The sequence below is a fragment of the Periplaneta americana genome, chromosome 8 (genome assembly GCF_040183065.1).
Source record: "Periplaneta americana isolate PAMFEO1 chromosome 8, P.americana_PAMFEO1_priV1, whole genome shotgun sequence".
In the NCBI taxonomy this organism is placed as follows: Eukaryota; Metazoa; Arthropoda; class Insecta; order Blattodea; family Blattidae; genus Periplaneta; species Periplaneta americana.
Window position 1 is genome coordinate 88,919,133 of NC_091124.1, and position 21,584 is coordinate 88,940,716.

The 21,584-nt window shown below is 33.6% G+C and overlaps 1 protein-coding gene across 8 annotated transcripts in view; it reads right to left on the reverse strand.

Moving 5' to 3' along the window:
• Positions 1 to 21,584, reverse strand: part of msn (serine/threonine-protein kinase msn) — a 288,177-nt gene that overhangs the window by 105,229 nt on the left and 161,364 nt on the right. For 7 of the 8 annotated variants that reach the window (XM_069833247.1, XM_069833249.1, XM_069833252.1 and 4 more), the window contains 2 exons: positions 19,440 to 19,507; positions 15,057 to 15,145 (listed from right to left, as the gene is read on the reverse strand). In XM_069833247.1, coding sequence (XP_069689348.1) covers positions 15,057 to 15,145; positions 19,440 to 19,507 — 157 coding nt within the window. The remainder of the gene's footprint in view (positions 1 to 15,056; positions 15,146 to 19,439; positions 19,508 to 21,584) is intronic. The other variant, XM_069833248.1, reaches the window with a different exon arrangement.

A 21,584-nucleotide genomic window follows, 5' to 3' on the forward strand; every position in this document is an offset into this window, starting at 1 on the left:
CCCTGAGCATTCATAGAATATTCTTTTTCATATACGCATTACACTTAGGGCTAGAAAAAAAAAAGATGTATATCTGTCTACCCTCTGAGTACCATGAATAGTGTAACTTCAATTAAATCAAAGAGCTTGTAATATAGGCTTTTACAGTGAATGTGATCAGAAATAGACTTTCGGATATTCTACCTTACCATTTCCAATGTTTCAGAATTAATACATGTTCCATCATCATCAAGGCATATAAGCATGATATGCACTTAGTTCAACAATTCCTTTAACTTTAATCTTTCCTAATCACAGTCATTAAAGCATCCTAACATTACATGCCATATTGGCTTTGCATGGTGGCTGAAGCTATTGATTGCATCACGGGCACACTACGCAGAACATAAAACTACTTAGTTTTGAAACTCAATGTTTAGATCTTCTTCTCTGTGTTAATAGCTATACCATTAATAAGTTATATTAATTCTCAATATTACCTCTGATTGAGGTTCTGGCTAATATGTACATCATCGTCGTCGTCGTCGTCGTCGTCATCGTCATCATCATCGTCATCATCATCATCATCATCATCATCATCATCATCATCATCATCATCATCATCATCATCTCACTTGATGATATGTGTCAGAGAAAAAACAATTGTTTGTATATATCTGAAGTCTGATTAATGTAATATATTATGTAGCTAATTGATGATGTATGCAATGGAGGGGGAAAGGAACTTGGCTACCCTGCCCCATTATCTACTGGCCTAATTGCCTCATAAGTGGTGCCATGTTGGTATCACTTTTGAGGTTCAAACCTGTTTTCGGACAGTTAATTAACAATCCTAAATAAATTATTTACAATTCTCTTTTACATACATTTATATTATAATGCATATATTCATACTGTTCAACTGTCTCATTTGATTCCAGCAATTACTTTTCTTACATAAACAAGATCGAAGAATTATCCATGTTCGTTTGCCTGAAGCAGCATAATGAGTGAGCCCAACAGAGCAGGTGATCGATCTGGTCATACCTATCTATCCTGATGATGAAACCTGTATGCAGTTTTAAAACACTGGAAATGTAAAGTTCCAGGATACGATGGGATACCTGAAAGTCTATTTCTGAGCTTGTAATGTATCTTTTTAATAAAGTAAAATATTTAAAACATTTTTGTTCTTTTGCGGAAATTCAATTATCTTAATTTACATATGGTGCTTTTTAAATTACATTTTTATGTGAAACGTTTGAAGTGTTCATAAACCACTTAAAATAATCCAAGATTTTCTAACTTCTCAGCCATCTGGTCAGAACAATTTCCCATACGTTGAAACTCAAAATATTTCTGATTTCCCAGGATGTATGACAACCCTAATTATAGAAATAATTTATAACATTGACAAAAGAGACAACTGAAATTATACAGCAACATTCAAGTCAAAACTCTACACAAACATTCACCAGCACTTTTGAAAATTTATATAAACACACTACACATTAAATCTAAGAAACTATGTTAGCATAGTCAAATAAATACAACATGTGGTCTCGTATATTTTTAACCAAATACCCTCAAATAGGCAAGAAACTAATGGTGAAAAGATATCATACTTGTCTACTGTACATGTACCAAACCTTTATCATATTCCAATTGCCCATTAATCATGCACCCACTCAAAACTGTATAAATGTGGCAACATATGACTATTGAGATGCAAACAGAAATCATAAAAGTGCCGACGAAAAGAAAAAAAGTTATAACACACCTATAGTTACAATTCAGAGCAATACAAATGTTTTTTCAAATTACGAGTTTAATTTCGTTATTTATATGTGCATGTCACGTTTTTTAAAGAGCATTCAATATTATTTATAACAAAGAGTGTAAACAACATTATTTATTAATTTTACTGGTGCACAAAATTAACATTTATATACTGCATTTACGAGTAAGAAGGTATGGAGAGAAATAAGTAACAGTTATAGGCCAGTCAGTAAAATGAATAATAGTAAGTCCTTTTTATAATTAAATATCACATTGCTGGAAGGGCAAGTTATCTTATTTGTTGACTGCCTTTTCATTAGAAACATCAGTCACTTTCTAACACACAATTTTTCTCTTCATGCTACAAATTACTTTGTTAGATTTTCTGACATAAATGTACTGTTCTATTCTATGTAAAAGCATGAGAGACACTTAGTGAGGTAATGATCTTGGATAGATCTGAAAACGTGAAGATGTGTGCACAGTTAGTTCTTCCTTGCTGATTACTCATGCACTGCAAATTACCAAGATAAGTAACCCTACCAGTATAAAGGCATATCAGAGACTGGATATTGATCGGAAATAATTCCATTTCACACAAATTTAAATAAAGGTTTTATTTTGTCAAAGAAATGTCTTTGCACTGTACAATTTTTAATGTACTGTATAACCGATTATACTTTAAAGGCATATACCATTAACCAAAAAAATTTTCAACAATTCATGTTATACTCGTACTATTCTGTAAATTTCATGGCAGCACAAATCAGGCAGAGAAATAGATCTTTCATAGTTTTATAATAATGAGCACGAAGAATGAGCATACAGTAAAGCTGTGCATAGGTGGGAGGGTAAACTACCTTTTCCCATTAAAAAAATTAGAAGAAATAAAGCGAAATAAAACAGTACTCACAGAAAATTAATAAATAATATAAAGAAAATATATGGCAAGAATTAATAAATTAACGCAACCATTTGAACTTCAGCACTAAAACTCCTGAACTCCCCTCCCCACATTTACAAATCTTCTGCATGGGATCTAATATGTTCCAGCTGCTTTATTTGCAGACAAAAAAAATTAAAAGTTGGAAAGGTTCCATAGCCATTCTGGAAAGTAAGAGGATAGACAAACTTTTTTGCTGTTTACATAATAGTTCTATTCCAATTAACAACCAATTGTTGTACCATCGGAGTTGACTTGACAAGTCAAATTAATATAATTTTATCTCTATGAACCAAACACTCGCTAATTAATTAATCTCAATTAAGAATTGTTTCTAACACCATGCATATTGTTGTATATGTCATTTGCATCTCTGCCTACTTTCTTTTTTTGGCAATAATGATGAAGAATCAATCCTTTTCTGCAGTTGAATTCCATTCACACCGTATAGATGATGATAGTATGAAAATAGGAAGGAATAATGATTGTGATAATGATAGAGGAATAAGCCCAAGTTCCGATGCCGAAAGTTACCCAGAATTTACTCTTAATGAGTTGAGGAAAAACCCTCCGAAAAAACCTCAACCAAGCAAATTGTACCAACCAGGATTCGATCCTGGGCCCACTAGTTTTGCAGCTCTGATATACTGACCACTACTGAAAAGTGACGAACTTTTAATTAAATGTTTATTTATCCATTTTTTAATTCACTATCAGTTCATATGGCTGAACAGATGTGATGTCCCTACTTTGTGCTAAAGCATTTTCAGATTAGGAAGGCATATCAGGCGGAACTAGTTCAAGTTGGTCTATGTCGACTAGCCAATGACAGTGAAGCAGCATTGTCTTATTAAATTGTCACGAAGTTTTGCTGATGTGTAATGTACTACTTTCTTTCTCGCACTCACAATATTTATAGGTAGGTTGAATTTTAGCTGTGTCCTTTGATCATCATCATCATCCTTAGCTCGACAACCCATCATGGGTCCTGGCTGTCCATAGGAGTTTCCGCCATTCATCCCTATTTCTAGCAACACTCATCCAGTTTTTAACTCCAATAGTTCTGGCATCCTCCCTGATGCCATCCTCCCATCTGACCTTTGGTCTTCCTCTTCGTCTACTTCCCCCTGGTTCATATCGGAGGACTCTGATGGCTGGTCTCGAGTCCTCTAATCTCATTATATGACCAGCCCACCTCAGGCGTCCCATTTTTATAAAAGATGTTATATTGGGTTCACTGAAGAGTTCATATAATTCATGATTATACCGGGCTCTCCATTCGTTATCTACATTGACTGGCCCAAAGATCGACCTTAAAACCTTCGTGTCCTTTGATAGAGCTAAAGAATCTGAAGCTGACTAAACAAGAACGGAATTCATATGTTACCTGGCTCGCATGTTATTGCTTTAAGACTAAACAGATATATTACTCAGACTCTAACAGAAGTCCCTTGTTGAAACAATGTTCAGACGTGGACTGTTTTCTGTTGTGTCCTGTGTATTGAACAATAATACTTATCATAACAATGTCTCTTGAAGGAATTCAAGTGGCTCTGGTGTTTCCTCTACTATACGCAAAATAAAAGTTCTACACTCACAGGCGAAATGTATGGTACGATTTTTACATTTCACTGTAATGTTATGCAAAGTGTAAGGAGAAATATCTTTAAAAACGTAGGAGATATTTGATTGATATTGTAAAGATTAACACTCTTGCACCTTCTTTGATGAGTTATAACGAAAATATTAAGAACATTACAAAATTTTGAGATAAAACAATTTAATTGCATTTGACTTTCAAAATAAGTATTGGCATGCTAGGAATGAAGAGAATTTCATAATTTCAAAATTCAATTTGTACTTTAAAAATCTTGTGTTATATCTATTATTCTCTGTACACTTTTTTCTAAAATACAAATTTATCTTCAATATCTCAATACAATATTATTGGGTTGCAGCTTTCAAATTCACTTCTGTACAACTACTTTCACCTATAGATTTACATTGCCACAGACCACAGTGACAGACTATAGAACCCTGGACTTCTATGTAGATATAAGCTAGAAGATTAAATTAAATTAGGCTTAATATTAGAGGAGAAAAATTCGCTCCGGTGCCGGGGATCGAACCCGGGTCCTTGGTTCTACGTATCAAGCACTCTCACCATTGAGCTATGCCAAAGTCCCATCCACAGCACCGGATCGAACTCCCCTCCTCCATTGTTTATCCCTGCTGTGGATTGGACTATGGCGTAGCTCAATGGTGAGAGTGCTTGGTACATAGAACCAAGGACCTGGGTTCGATCCCCGGTGCCAGAGCGAATTTTTCTCCTCTAATATTAATTGTTACCATAACAGATATCTTCTGTAGAACCAAAAAATAATAACCTTTAGTAAATTAGGCTTAATTTTAATAGAGAAGAAGACAATCTTCAATTTCAATATGAGTACCAAATTACATATGTTTATGGTGTACTATCCCCAGATTTATAGCCCACACTTATAAATACATTGTATCTCCTCCTTCCTATGGAGAAATAATAATTCAGGATTGCTGTAAAAGGAAGTCTGAACATTGGAGTAAACTTTCTCACTTACAGTTTTCAGGCAAGAATTTCCACATATCCCCAAAGAAAGCTATACATTCTGCACTACCTTTCATATTATTTATGCTAATACTTCCGCAATTACACCAGTCTGTGTTGTTAGAACTTATTTTTGTTCTCAAGTGAACTGACTTCTGACACTTCTATACTTGGTTCCTTCTGGGATTGGAACTGGTATGGTTTAAATCTGGCCATTGCCTTAGAAATACTAATTAAAATGAAGGCTATGAATATAAAGAAAATAGTATCGCAATTTTATGTGATCTCACTAAAGCCTTTGACTGTTTGTCTCATGGCTTTATCTTAAAGAAACTAACTATGGCATTAAGGGTAAGGGGTGTAAATTGATTGATATGTATTTAAAAAATAGGAAGCAGATAGTTCAATGTACTGTAATGGAAGTAATTCTTCTTTTAATTATTTAACAAGTAGTGTACCTCAAGGTTCCATTCTCGGACCTTTTCTTTTTATTGTAGCTATAAATGATTTACCCATTTGGATGCCCAATCGTATGATTATGTATGCTGACGATGCTACAGTTTTTCAAACAGTAAATTTGGATAGTACTACTACAGTATTATGAATAATCTAATGTATTCATTTACTGCAAATAGATTAAGTTTAAATTTAAGCAAGACCCAGACTATATGTTTTACTTTAAAAAGAGAAGTTGAACCTTCTACTGTAGTGAAATTACTGGGTTTTCATATTGACAGTAAGTTGGATTGGGTTAATCATACTAATGAAATTTCTAAAAAGTTAAGTAAGCTCATTTTATGTTAAGAAAACTTAAACATTGTACCACAATGAAAGCTGTACTAAGTGCATATTATGCTTTTTTTTTCACAGTATTATAAGTAATGGGATTATATTATGGGGAAAAAGTAGTGGTGCTAAAGATATTTTTATTCTACAAAAAAAAAAAAAAAAAAGGGCTATTTGCATTATTCTCGGATGTTCTCCAAGGGAGTCCCGTAAACCCTTATTTAAACAATTAACCATATTAACTTTTCCTAGTTTATACATATTTGAATGTGTAAAATATGTACATCTGAATAATTTGATGTACCAAAGAACTGAAGATATACATAATTATAACACAAGAACTAGAATTAACTTGGCAATTCCTCTTGCAGATTAACTAAAACACTTGATAGTTTTGTTCTTTTAGGTGTTAAATTTTATAACAAATTACCAGACATCTAAAAGAAGCTATTAATTTTAATAAATCTGTTCGGACTTTTCTAATTGAAAGTAGTTTTTATAGCATAGATGAGTTTCTTAATACATAATGATTGTTAGTCTCATGTATTTCAATAATGACGAAGCCTATTATAATTGTATTGTTTAATGGCTAGTAAAGATTATAATTATAATTATAATTATTATTATTATTATTATTATTATTATTAAGCACAGTTATTTAATACTGCTTAGTGTTTCTTTGTTTACAAGCATATCATCATGCCATATTACAACAGCAAATAAAGAGTATTCCAGACATCGTAGAAAAGCGAATTTTTTTTCATTGTTCTTCTCTCAGGGTCAATTTTTTTTTAGTAATTAATAAAATAGGTAGGCCTAAGTGTTTTTTAACCGGACAGGGCCTTTAACGAAGCAAATGCCTATATTCTATTTCTGCCACTTTATTTCGCATGTAAGTGACTTCAGTAGTAGTATTTAAACATAACAAACTATGAAGAAACAGGTCGCTCACACTGCAGAGCAATTGACATTTTCTATCTTTGTCACACACATATCTGCTATCTCCGTCTTTCACTTATGCATCACCATATTGCTGCCAGAACTCTCTCCGCTTAGCCACATGCCTGCTTATTCTGAAAACGTTACAGTGAATATTTTACTATGTTAGCTTATGGTGATAAAGTGGATATTTGAAATTACAAGAAAAATGAAAGTATTCCGAGAAAAACCTGTCTAAAAACTGTAATATTTACTTGAATTGAAATAACAGACAAACTGTTATTTTTAGGTCAGTCATTTTCAAGTATTTGATAATACAGAGCTGCATTAATCTTTGTTCAACGAATTTTATAGACTGATGGTCTGATGGGTGTTGATATAATGTTTTATAGACTGATGGTCTGATGACTGTTGATATAATGTAAGACAAGTTTGTGTTTTGTATATTCCTTTGACAATTATCAAACGAGATTTTTAATAGGGTATTTAACGACCCTGCATCAACGTTAGGTTATTTAGTGTCAATGGAACCAGCAACAGTGAGATGATATCTGACAAGAAGAGACCGAGTGGGATTATCTCACATTCGCCTTATAGTTGAGGAAACTTCGGAAAAAAACCCAAGGAGGCAAACACACTTTCTTTCCAGAGATGTACATAGAATTAAGAAATTACAACTTTTCACATAATGTTGAAAATTCATTTACAAAAATAACCTATTATGGCAAACAATGGCACAGAACGAAAAAATAGTTTTTGAATGCACTTAACACTGCTGTGCAGTGCATTCAATATTATAAATTTCAGTTACATATACATACAGTATATGAACATTTACTCATCTTTGCTGTGTGTTTTGGTTCCTGCATGTTTAATAAAATAACTTTATTTCAAATCTTTTTAGTACTGATGCCAATGAAACTTCTTAGTTTATCACCTGCGAACATCAGAACCAGTAATAATGGAAATTACAACGAAGAGATTTGTTTGAACTGCTGCCATAAAGGTATTCAAACAGTTCTGAAATATTCTAGTAACTCTGACATTTTTTAACCATATTTATTCGAGTATATATAATATAAAATAAAAAGCAACTAGAAATGTGAACTAACATTTAATAACTGAAAAGTTGTAGTTTTATCCAGTAACGATTTTTTAAATAATAGAGTGAAAAATAAAATGCTCATTCATGTTATTAATTATCACAACACAATTGTCATTGAGCAGACATGTCCACTCCATACTATAATGGATGTATAATTGACATCTTAGGAAAGGGTGCAGAGAGAACTGTATATGTTTTTTACACTTCAAAACGGAGCTTGGAAAGACATTCTTGCAGATATCTGGTTAGTGGCACAAGATAAGGATCTCTATTTCTTTACACCGCATCAATGACATGTTCTGTAAAGGTTTTTCATTCAAGATGATGATTTTTGAGGAAATGGGTCTTCAATGTCATTTAACATTCTTTACCCTTTCATCATATCAAAATATTCACTATTATTGTACTAATTTCAAATAAAGAGAGGAAAAAAAAGCTGGCTGTGGATGATGAAAGAAAAAACAGAGAAAAAGAAGAAAGATACACTAACCAGAAATCTCCATATTGTAAGATGTATGGCTCCAACAAAGTAAGTGTAGAGAGTACAATACCCAATTTACTTCTTCTATGCTACTAATACTCTGTTTTAAACACGTAAATTCACATTACCTCCTCGCTAATTATTTACATTTTTATTTGAAAAGAAAAGTTATCAAAATAATTTTGTAGGAACAATAATTACTGTACTATAATATTCAGCACTGCATGATACTTTGAAAATAGAATGAGAATTATTTTCTTTTAGGTATGAGAATTATCTTTGGGAGCAAGAATGTTTGACTACAAAAAATTGATGAAGGAAAAAAATATAAAAAATTCTTCACCACATCACTACCTGTGACAAAAAGCTTATTTAGCTTAGTTTATTTTTTATGAACATACAGATAATATTTTTTGGATGATCCTCATACTTCATATGCACTTTTCACTACTTATTATGCATCTTTACTTAGAAACGAGCAGTATTTTGCACAAAAATCAATTGAATGATGATAATGAGTTTCTACTGGAGACAGTCATTCTTCTATATATATATATATGCATGCAATTACGTTCTTCTTCTTATTTTTCTTTTTTAAAAGAAAATCTACAATCCTATAGAGCACAGTTGCATGCTGTACTCAACAAATTTAAAGGAAGTCCAAATTTTTAATGCTGAAGAACTTTGATGATCTTTCATTCATTTGTGCACTTTTTGTTTCCTGTACAATTTATGAACACTTATTTTGACAGTCACATTCCAAATCGCAATTCTTCTCCTTTTGAAAAACATGCATGCATGCATTATTTTTCGATAGACTCATTACTTATGAAAGACTCTGTGTATATACACACACAGGTTGTCTCTGAAATGCCGTCCACATTACTCAAATAGGCAACCTAAATCACGCCATTGGGGATGGGTAAACATGCTGGTTTAATGACTTTTAATACTTAAAAGAAAATAAATCCTAACTGAATGTAACTCTCATAACCTCTGATACTCCTTCAAAATACATCCAACATGATATGTGAGCCATGCAAGTTTACTACAGTATCTTCTTCCAAAGTATGCATATTGACTGTTCTTCAATAAGTTGCCTCTAGATTATCATTCCATCTGTGCTTGGGGCGACCTACACTCCATCTACTAATTGGTACTTTAACTCTTACTACGTTTACTACTGGTATTCTTCCATCATTCATGCAGCTTACATAATCCTTCCATTCAGTTTCTCTGTTTTTTATCCATTCTGTTATCTGTTCAATCTTTAATTCCTGCCTGCTGATTTGTTCACTTCTAATTCTATCTCTTATACTACAGTATAACTTGAAAAAATGGACGGCGTTTCAGGAATACTGTGTGTGTGTCAAGGAGAGAAAAAAATGTTTTTTTGAGTTATCAGTTACACAGAGTATCACACACAAAGCAGTAATAATATATATAACTTTCTTCAATTCACCATCAAGGTTTGGAAGAATTAGACTTCCATAGGCAAAAAAAGATGCTCTTGTTATGCCAAATATTTTATAGAACTACAAAAATAGAGAGCAAGATTATACTCGTGACAGCATTGACAATAAATCGTGATTTAATTAAATAAGCCCTTAATTACATAATCTTCTTCTATGTCAGTCCTCTTCTACTTATGATAGAGATTTTGATGAGAGCCTACCATGCCTTCCTATCTGTCAAATTTACATAATACTGCATAGAAAATAAACGGTATTATGAGCATTAAAATGTTTTTCAGAGATCCTGCTTATATATATACCAGCAATCATCTGAAAATATAATCCTTCAATCAATGCAATTAACGAATTCTGGCTTATACGTGTTCCCACCTCAGAAGTGAAATTCTTGACTATAAAGAGTTGAGGAAGGTCTTCACTGATAGTATCTGGAGTTACTGAAAATCAACCATCTCCATTTAATAAATTTTATGCCTACAAGGTCACAGACTGTTTTCATAATTGATGAGCATAAATAGCTTGGCACATGTTGACCTTGGTATCTAAGTCATGTCTTCCATTCTTGTTGGATGTCCTTACTGTAGTATTTTATTTTCACTTGTGTTTACCTGTTAGTTGCATTTTTATGTTGTAAAAAAAAGTTGATCAACGGATTTGCATCCATTTTTGTCAGAAACTTGGAGAAACTTACATGTGTGTGAGAAAATCGCTGAATTACAATTCGTGAGTTACTTCAGAACTTATACATTAGTGTTGGTTGTAATTGTCCTGTATTTAATCTACCAGAGGCCTACTTGAGTGATCAAAGATAATGGAAGCTTTTTAAAAATTATCCTAACTGGTGACAAAACGTGGATTTATGGGTATGAACCCGAAACTAAGGTCCAGTCTTCACAATGGAAATTCCCACATTCTCCCAGGGGAAAGAAAAAGTAAAGTCACAATGGTACTGCTGATCATTTATTTGATCATGTGAAAATTGTGAATCATGAATACCATCCACATCAACAAGAGTATTACTGTGATGTTTTGCAGTGTTTGTGGGATGCAGTTCATCACAAAAGGCTGACACTGAATGAGAATGGTGAAGTATGGTAAAGCATGGGGAGGGCACATGTAAAATAACTGGTGCAATAGTATGCTTGGATGCTGAAGGGGTTTCAGTTGGCTGTAGTTTTTTAAACAGTTCAACTGCCCTCAGTTTCTCATAAAATTGTAGAAGATATTGGGGGATACACTGATTCGCTAAAGCATTATAATACTATATGAAATATCATATGCGTAAATTCTATGCCCATAAAAGTTAAGGGGTTAAAAATTATCCTATCTGTGATGAAACGTGGGTTTATGGGTATGATCCCGAAATTAAGGTCCAATCTTCGCAGTGGAAAACTCTACACTCTAATACTGGAGGGGAGAGGGGACACGACAAAGCTGCAGGGAAGTCAAGATGATACTGATTGTTCCTTCTGCTGTTTTCGGGATGCAGTTGATCACAAAAGGCCAGCAAAGAATGACAGTGATGAATGGCAACTCCACCACAACAACGCACCTGTTCACACACTATAACTTGTGCAGCAGTTTCTCGCGAAGCACTACATTTCCAAGATCATCACATTTCGCTCCCTGCGACTTTTTTCTTATCCTCAAGATCAAATTCGACTTGAACGGAAGACATAACAGAATGGAATTCTGAAGCTGCTCATGATTTAAAAAGAATGACTTCGAAAAATATTTCTGGCATTGGAAACACAGCTGGTCTAAGTTGTGGCTTTAGAAGACAACTATTGTGAAGGCAATTAAGTCTCAAAGCTGTACTCCTTGTAGTTTTTCTTTGAACAAATTCAGTTTGGTCAGATCTTGTATATTTTCTCCATGCCCATCTAAAAGTATTACAGCAGGGCCAGCTAGAAGTGGCGTATGAACTACAGGCAATATTTTATGCCTCTGCATTCTTCATCCATTTCTGTAACAACCGCTAAAGAAAGACATTTTCTGTGACCATTCACTTTCTTTGTAATACGTTCATTTTTCATTTTTGACATAGCAGTGAAATGTATAAAGTTAAAAAATACTGCAATGACAGGCAAAGTCTTCTCTTTAGAAAGCCCATCTTTACAGATTCGAGTTTCCTCAGACTGCTTGATGTTAGGAAGTGCCATGCTACTTCTACTCATAATTGCCACTGGCGCTATCTTTATTTCAAATAGATGTAAGGTTGTTACTAGGCTTATTTGTTGTTTAGAGTGCCTCTACTTGTAATATCTACTGCTATAATATTAAACAGCAAGGAGCTCATTGGGTCCCCCTGTAGAACTCCATTTATCTGCAAAATGTTAACCCATCATCTATTCGTACATAGTTATACTGTAGGATGTTCCTCACTAGTGGTACAATGGGGTCAGTTGGTCCAAGTGCAGCTGTCAATTTCGCCAGTAATAATATCTCTCGGTCAATGCTGTTGAATGGTTTAGTGTAGTCGATGAAAATTGTGTAGAGATACAATTTCGGTCTGCTGAGCTTTATAAGATCTTACCTAAAACATTCCCTACTCCCCCCCCCCCCCACAAAAATACAAGGCATTTGGATGGTGACTATGTAGAGAAGTAATGTCTACGATTATGTAGATAACTTTTGTATACAATAAATTATTTTCCCTATTTTTGTCGTTTTTCACTAGTTAATCACAGGTTGATTTCTAAACATCTCTTGTAACATGTCAAACAATCAGTAGTGCTGTGAAAGACTGCTGAGCAGCAGCAATAATTTAAAATTACGAGTACAATTCATGTACATAATTATGCAACAAAATAGGAAACAATTACATTTAGAGAGGTGTATTTTTATAAATCCTGTATTGTTCTTTGTTTCTCTCATACTTAGTGTTTCTTGTGCAACTATGCATTGAAAATTGCTAAAATTAGTAAAAATTGTACCACATGTAAGAACTAATTAAGCGTTTTCAGTACTAAGTAGGATGAAATAAAACTAAAGATGTATATCATATCAACACTCTATAAAAAAATTTTCATCTGATGTATATGATATCAAACGATTAGAACTTTAAAACTTGTATCATTATCAATGTGTTTTTTATTTCAATGCCTTTTATATTGGAACATTTTTCATTACAATATTTCTAGGCAAAGATATACAAATATTTACGTAAACAAGTCAGCAGTATGAGCCCATCTTTCGTGCAGAATATCATTTCCATAATCTTTTAACAGTTTACTAGAACTTTACCTTCTTCTTGCCCTTCTCAGATTTGTTCCTGTTTCACAATTTCTTTTACCCATATTTTATATTCCTCAGGTTAATAGTTTATATCTGTTTTGTGTTTCAGTGCTGCTATATACTTTCTATGATGAAAGATAAGTGGAACGGAGAAAATTTCTCTCCGGCACCGGATTTGAACCCGGTTTTCAGCTCTACGTGCTGACGCTCTATCCACTAAGCCACACCGGATTCCCATCCTGATGTCGGATTGAATCCTCTCAGTTTAAGTTCCACCTCTTGGGTTCCCTCTAGTGGCCTACCCTCATGCACTGCGTCATAGATGTATGACAGTGGGCCAATGTCCATACATGTGCGGAGGTGCACTCGTTATGAGTGACTAAGTGGCCGGGCTATGATGCAGTGCATAAGGGTAGGCCACTAGAGGAAACCCAAGAGGTGGAACTTAAACTGAGAGGATTTGATCCGGCATCGCGATGGGAATCTGGTGTGGCTTAGTGGATAGAGCGTCAGCACATAGAGCTGAAAACCCAGGTCAAATCCCGGTGCCGGAGAGAAATTTTCTGCATTCCACTCATCTTTCATCATATGATAACGCAGAATATCTGCACGGAAATTTCATATGTACTTCGGTACATCATAATAATATATAATATATATACTTTCTAATTTTATTCTATAATCATCAGTACTCTAGTGGTTGTCATGCTTATCATTATAGTTGAAATTTGCATTTCTAAGACCAATTAAAATTCTTAACATCTCCATTTTGTAGAAATATGGAAAGACCTGGAAGATACAGCTCCTGGTAAAATTTATCAGCTGTTATTTCCATAAGTCGAAGGTTAGTTCTGCCAGTCGCCATCTCCACCTATCATCTTAACAATATCAGAAATCAATTTTGCGTTAGAGGTAAAATTTCCTAAGAAACTGACATCAGACTGCCACACTAGCAGAGTTAAGGAAAGTTCCAGCTGCCCATATTTGGAGCAGCAAACTAGTTCATTTCCTTTTTTTAAAGAAGTTTCTGTTCCTAAATTTCAAGCATACTTCACAATTTTTAAGTTCTTCCTGGTCAATTATGACCAAATCTTTATCCATCATAAGCACCGACACCAATATAATACAGTTATGTGATGTTCCTAATGCAGCTGTGATATTTTATGTACCTCTGTGGCTGATTTCATGAATTTCAGTTTATCAGCTATTTAATGGTTGAATATCAGTTATTATTTCACTGGAAGGCTTCGCCAACTACATGCATGATATATAGTCCTACTATTCATATAATTCAACTTTACTATTTTATAAATGTAATACCCATAATGAATGACTTTATAGCAACTGATATTTGCAACTTTATTATTAATATGCAACATTATTAGTAAAAAGTAAGCAGACAGAATCCCCTATAAATGTTTACCATTCTCTAAATTTTGTGTTAAGATTTTCTTTTAAAGTATGTTTTCTAATATATATATGTGTAGATATATATATATATATATATATATATATATATATCTACACAATTAGGTGTTGTGTTTTTACATATCACGTAGGTTAAGACAGTATTCATTATAAATCCCAATTTAAGCATATCTCTTAACTGAGTTAAGTTTTAGATGTTCTGACATAATGAGCCACTTATACTTGCTTTGGGTGGGAGTTAGAGCAAAAGTTAATTACAAGCCTTTATTTGTTATGATCCATTATCCGACACCTAACCGATGACATAGAGTTCTTCTACTCACCCGCTTCATCACAAGTGTTCTATCTCCACTCTCTTCTTCATCTGGTGTAGGTGGTAGAGGCCTGTTGGGGGCTCCACTTGATGAAGGACCTGATGGAAATTAGACATTTTATGATCATGACAATATTTCACTTAAATAAAAAACTATTTACAAAATTAACTGTAAATACTGTAGGGCGTATAGTATTACATGTTAGTTGATTTTTTAAATGTATACGTACTGTATTTTTAAACACATAGAGTTCATATTAATCTGATTTATTCATTCTATTTAGTCTATTGAGTAAAGAGTTTGTCTAATTTCTAATGAAAACACAGTTTTTCATTAACCATCCGTTTTATTTGAGTTTTTGCTTATCGGAAGTAGTTTTGGTTCACAGATACTCGAGACTCTACTGTAATTACCAAAGCTCGGGACTTGAGTGTCATGCGCATGAGTAAGGTTACAGGTACAATGTACACAAAGCTCATGCTGCAAGTGCTCAGGGAAAGTCGTATCTACCGAGAAAGCAGTCACATCAAATGACAAAGACGGATGAGGAAACTGTGTCAAGTCAAAGCCAATGACATTCAGAGAACTACAGGCAAATGATCTGTTTGAAGAATTAGCAAATCCGTGTTTTTCGAATGGATATTATAGAAATTTGAAAATACATTTTTAAAATTTCAAGTACAAAATTTAGTGGAGGAATTCGGATATATATTATTTTCTTCGAATAGAGAGTTTATATTTTAAAAGTTGTGCCACACACAAACTAGAGGCTGGAAACGGGCAACACAAAAAGCATACGACACACATAGCACTGTTGGAGCAGAAAGAGGGAGACGAAAGTCCATCTACTTCACAGTCAAGTCGAAAGTCACTTTTTTTCGTGACGTCTGTGACATGATGATGGAGACCAACATTTCATTCCATAAAATAGAGAACCCTTTTTTCTAAAGTTTATAGAAAAGTACATACAAAAACAACTTCCATCAGAATCAACACTTCGCAAATGCTACCTACAAGATTGTTATTCAGATGTTTTAAATCATATAAGGAAAACAGTAGGAAATAATAAGATTTGGGTTTCCCTGGATGAAACGACTGATGAAACAGGGAGATTTGTAGCAAATGTTATTGTGGGAACATTGCTTCCTGATGGACCTGGGGAAAAGTTTTTGTTAACAGCAGAGGTGCTTGAAAAAATAAATCATGCAACCACTGTATCACTTTTCGAAAAATCTATGTCTACTTTAAGGCCAAATGGAATTAAACGTGACAATATCTTCCTGCTAGTCACTGATAGTGCACCTTATATGATTAAAGCAGGCAAAAAAAATAAAAATAAAACTAGACTATCCTAACATCTGTCATATGACTTGTCTTGCACATTGTCTACACAGAGTTGCCAAGATGGTAAGTAGTTCATTCCCAGATGTGGAGTACTTCATTTCAAATATGAAAAAGATATTTTTAAAGGCACCTACTAGGCTAAAAGTCTTCAAAGAAACAGTGCCAGCAATTCCCTTATCTCTGAAGCCAGTTATAACATGTTCGGGTATTTGATTGAATGCTGCAAGCTACTATGCACAATATTGCAAACAAATAGTAGCGGTATTAGGAGTGCTCGACAAAAAGGAAAATTCTTCAGTTGTAAGAACCAAAGATTTAGTGTCAGAACAGCTACGAGAACCAATTTTTGTAAATTGAACGCAATTTCAAAGATATGTCAAAAACTATCAAGCTGTTGGAAACAAGTGACATGGAAATCTCTAAGTCCCTTAAATTGGTGGAAGATTTGTTCATAGCTGGATCAAGTCATAGAGGGACCTGCCCTAGTAGTGACACACAAATTGAAAACTATTCAAGAGAAAAATTTACGATATTCTTATTTTTCTCAGATACAAGATCAGCTAGCAACTGCTGAAAATCGAACAGAAAACAGTGACAGTGAAAACATTCAGTATTTTAAGTTTGTCCCTGTCACTTCAAGTGACATGGAATGATGTTTTTCTCGTTCAAATTATGTTTAACTAACAGGCGAAAAAGTTATGGGTTAGAAAATCTTCGAATGTACGTAGTCGTACACTGTAATAAAATGTACAGAGCAGAACAGTAAATTTGATATAATGTTCATGTTTATTTTTATTATATACAGTATATGCTATAAAATTACATGTTTCAACCTACCATAATACTATCAATATGTTGTTCCAGCCAGAAATCACTTTTCTAGCAGATCTGACAGTACCTCCATGCTGGAAGCGGAAGTTTGTTGACAATGAAGTTTGGTCACTTAGCCACGTGCAAAGACACAAGTCCTCAAGTTCCAAGCTTTGGTAATTACAAACCAAGAGGTTGCAGATGAAAAGGAAAACTATGTAGAGACTATTGAATGAGGCACACTGCTAACCAAATGGTCAATATCAGCAAATTTCCATGCTAGTAACCCAGGTTCGCATCCAAGGAAGTTCAAGCAGAATTCGTGCTGAATAAATACATTTATCTGCAATATGTTTCCACAGGGAAAACAATTCTCCCTACCGGCATTCCATTATTGCCTCATTTAGTCATCATATTGGTGTGATACATACCACCTTCCATGGTGCACCAAAAGGTATGGCTGCAAAGAATCTCTAATTATGATGCATCTGCCTTCATTCTAGAAGTGGGTGCTTGGGTGAATGACGGCAAGTCAAATACCTGCCACTAGAGGGAGGGAAAGGAGACTACTGGACGAGGCCAAAACAAGCCTACTAAGATCTAAATAATGAATGATGATAAAATTCTACTAGCTGTTATTTTAACTGAATTGTATACCACTACATTCCTGCTGGATGTCTAACTGTTGCATGATCTAAAGCACAGTTAGGTGCTTGGATCATGGCAAATCATAGTTAAATCAGTGTTTTCTTTAATGAAGTTGGCTGTAAAATAAAGTGATAGGAGTGTGAAAATAGTATAGATAGCCTATATTGGAAAGTAATTTTGTTCAATGTTAAATTTTGTTAATTATTCTGAGGCAAGTAAACGAAATGTGGCTATGACCCATGCATACTAAATTTCTTGCATTTTCATATAAAACAAATCTAGCTGATTGAATATTTTCTCTTTATTTATGCAGTATGACTGTAATAATGGGAAGTATCTACTTTGTAATCTTTCACTTCGTTGAAAGTTATACCTTATAAGCCAGAAAAAAAGGTGTGTGTGAAGAACAAGACTGAGCTTTCAGAATGAATTGTCGCAAATAACATCAATTTAAATTATTCAATTATCGTTATTTCAATTAATGAATAGCTGAGCAGAAAAACTTTGCAAGTGCCAAATTTAAAATTTTACAGGAACACTTGATGCTTAGTGTTGTAACATTTCTCGAAAACTTCTTAGATTCTATTGCCTATATTGAAGGTTGTACTTCCATTTTCAACCAAGAGAGTTTGCTACAGCATAAAACAAGTACGTGAAATGTGTTTCCATTAAAACATTGCATTAGAAAAAAAATGTCGCTTGCAATGTTTTTTTTTTTTCAGTTCAGGTATTTAAATGCTGAGCGTTCGGGAGTCAATTAATAACAATAATCAAAGTTCTACTGTCCCACATATAAATTAAGATGTATAACAAAGAAATGTATAAATTACATAAGATATTGAGTGTGAATTACAATGGACAGGTCATATTCAGGACAAGAACAATAATAACCAGAGAAATAATAAACAGTCAGAATGCATATCAAGAAGATATCCTTAAATAATAAGACTTTAGGCAAAAGTGTATGAGATGAGACAAGGCAGAGAGAGGAGGATGAAAAATAAAAACAAGAAGAAGAAAAAGTCTTATCTAATTTAATTATTATATCCTAAGGCTCATTCACACCAACGTGAGTGAACTTTATATTTACGAACAATATTTGCAAACAATATTTGTTAACTACATTTGCGTGTTTTTTCTGGAACATTTCTTACGTCTTTGTTCGCAAATTTTGTATTCAATCATGGAGAAAGGTGTTCCAGCAATAGCTGGTCAAGTCCAGAAAGAAACATGTTCACAAAGGTTTTCAGACTAAATGTGTTGAGGTTATAGATTGACAAGTGAAATTAAACTGCTTGTGTAAACTTAAAAAGGACAAATGGTATGGTTCAGGGCAGAAACTATTAAGTTAATTGAATAATACGATATGGGAGAAGTGTTCACGGGCCAAGAAATAATGTCTTCAAACACACATAATCTCATTCATAAACTGAATGAAATATTCATCTTGGTTTGGAAGGTGTTCATAAACAATTTTGCCAACTTTTGTCCACAAACATTGTCTGTCAACAAAGTTCACATAGGTAGGACACACTTTCAGAAGCTCATTTGTGAACATGCATATTAATTTCAATGATTTCATTAACTTACCTTCATGTATGACCATTGTTTGCGGTGTGTGAGCAGCATCCAGTGGTCTGTAAGGAGAAAGTTCGGGACTGCACCAAACAGAAGATAAAAATCAAGTAATGAGGTGAAACAAAAGGGACGAGAAAAGACAAAAGGAGCAAAGGTAATAAGATATGAAATTATGGCAGAAAGGAAAGGAAAGAAAAACATCTGTATTAGTATGGCTAAGATATAACATAATTATAATTTCATCATAACTAAGTCTCTTTTATCCAAATTTATAGTTATTAGTTAAGGAATAAAAAAATATACAATATATTATTAAACTATATAATATATATGTAAATTAAAATATATTATATATATTACATATTTTTTATCCCTTAGTGATACAGTGTTAAAATTTGTGTATTCAAAATGTATATAGTTGTTGTTCATAGTAAAGCTAGTCTCATGAATAATTTTGATCGGAACTTTGGGAATGTGCAAAGAACTCTAGCAGAATAACTTTAGAATAAAAAGCCATGTTCATCGAATTAAGCCTATGCTACTAACGGCCCCCTACCATCTAAACAATTTTACTTTGTAATAATATTACAATGCTTAAATAATTATGCAGTGGTGGCAGAAGCAGCAGGAGCAGTATGGGATTTCAACTACTGAGGTTACTCAGTGTTGAAATTAGTCCGCTGAGTTAGCTCTGTGGTAGCATGTCTGCCTTCAAACTAGCCAACCCGGGTTTCCAGCGGGGTCAGAAATTTTCTTGTAAAATTTCTACCTCGGGACTAGGAGAGATGGTGGTGCACAACTTCTAATCACTAAATTGTGCACCAATATGCCTGGGTTAAGGGCATATATACGTGAGCGACCACAAATATTATCAGAAAATGCAGGCTCTAAATTTCCAAAATTTTATAAGGAAATGAACTCACAATTGGACAAAAATTACAAGGTACCACAACAAGACTTATTAAACTTAAATATCTGATAAAAGTATAAAAAAGTTACTAATAATATTTTTTAGAATTCACTTTTTACTTTAAGTTAAATTTTCACACATATTATTTCATAACTCCATAACCATTAGAGATAGAATTATGAAATTTTGTACATTGATTTAACATGCATTTATGCAAAAGGTAGATTACAATAATGCCCATTTCTTTGAAAATAGAACAATTACGTCACAAAATATTATGTAAATTTTAATATATTTTATATAGAACAAATAAAGAATTAACTGTATTAAAATAAACAATTCTACATGTCTGAGAGTAGTCTACTTTTCTGAAATGCAGGAAAAATATTAAAGATACTGTGATAAAACTTGTTTGAAAAATATTATTAGTAACATTTTTTATACTTTTATCAGATATTTAAGTTCTAATAAGTCTTGTTCTGGTACCTTGTAATTTTTGTCCAATTGTGAGTTCATTTTCTTATAAAATTTTAGAAATTTAAGGCCTGCATTTTCTAATAATATTCGTGGTCGTTCACGTACATATACCCCAAAATTCCAAATCTCTCCACAGTGCATATGAAGGGAAGACATATGTCACTGTTGATAGTGATTCATTTGTCGGATGGGGACATTAAGCCTGGCAACCCCCTTGGTGCTATTTGACAGGAGTAGGCTACGTGCCGACACCAGGTTTTCCTTCTCCCTTCCTCACCTTCATCATCATCCTCACCCTTTCCTTACATTACACTTACACGAACACTTAGCATATATGCACCCTAGTACTCTCACATCTTCACAGATAATACACACGCATAATGTGACCAGCCGAAGTGGTGTGCAATTTGAAAATGGGTCACAGTCCTGCCGTCTATCCGTAGTATGCGGAACCTGAATCACGCAATGTGAAGTGTGTAGGCATATATATATGTATATATAACTCAAACAAATAGAAGCTGAAGCAATCAAAGCTGGTCTGGAAATTAATAATGATAATACTAAATACATGTATAATATGAATGACAATACTAATAAGATTAATTTAAATAATACTAATTTTGATAGAGTTTCCTGTTTTAAGTATCTGGGTTCCATGGTGAAAGACAATAATGATGTTATAACTGATATAAAAGAGAAGATTGCAGCTGGGAACCGAGGTCTTTGGGCATTGAATAAAACTATGAAGTCCATGTGTATCTCAAGAAAAG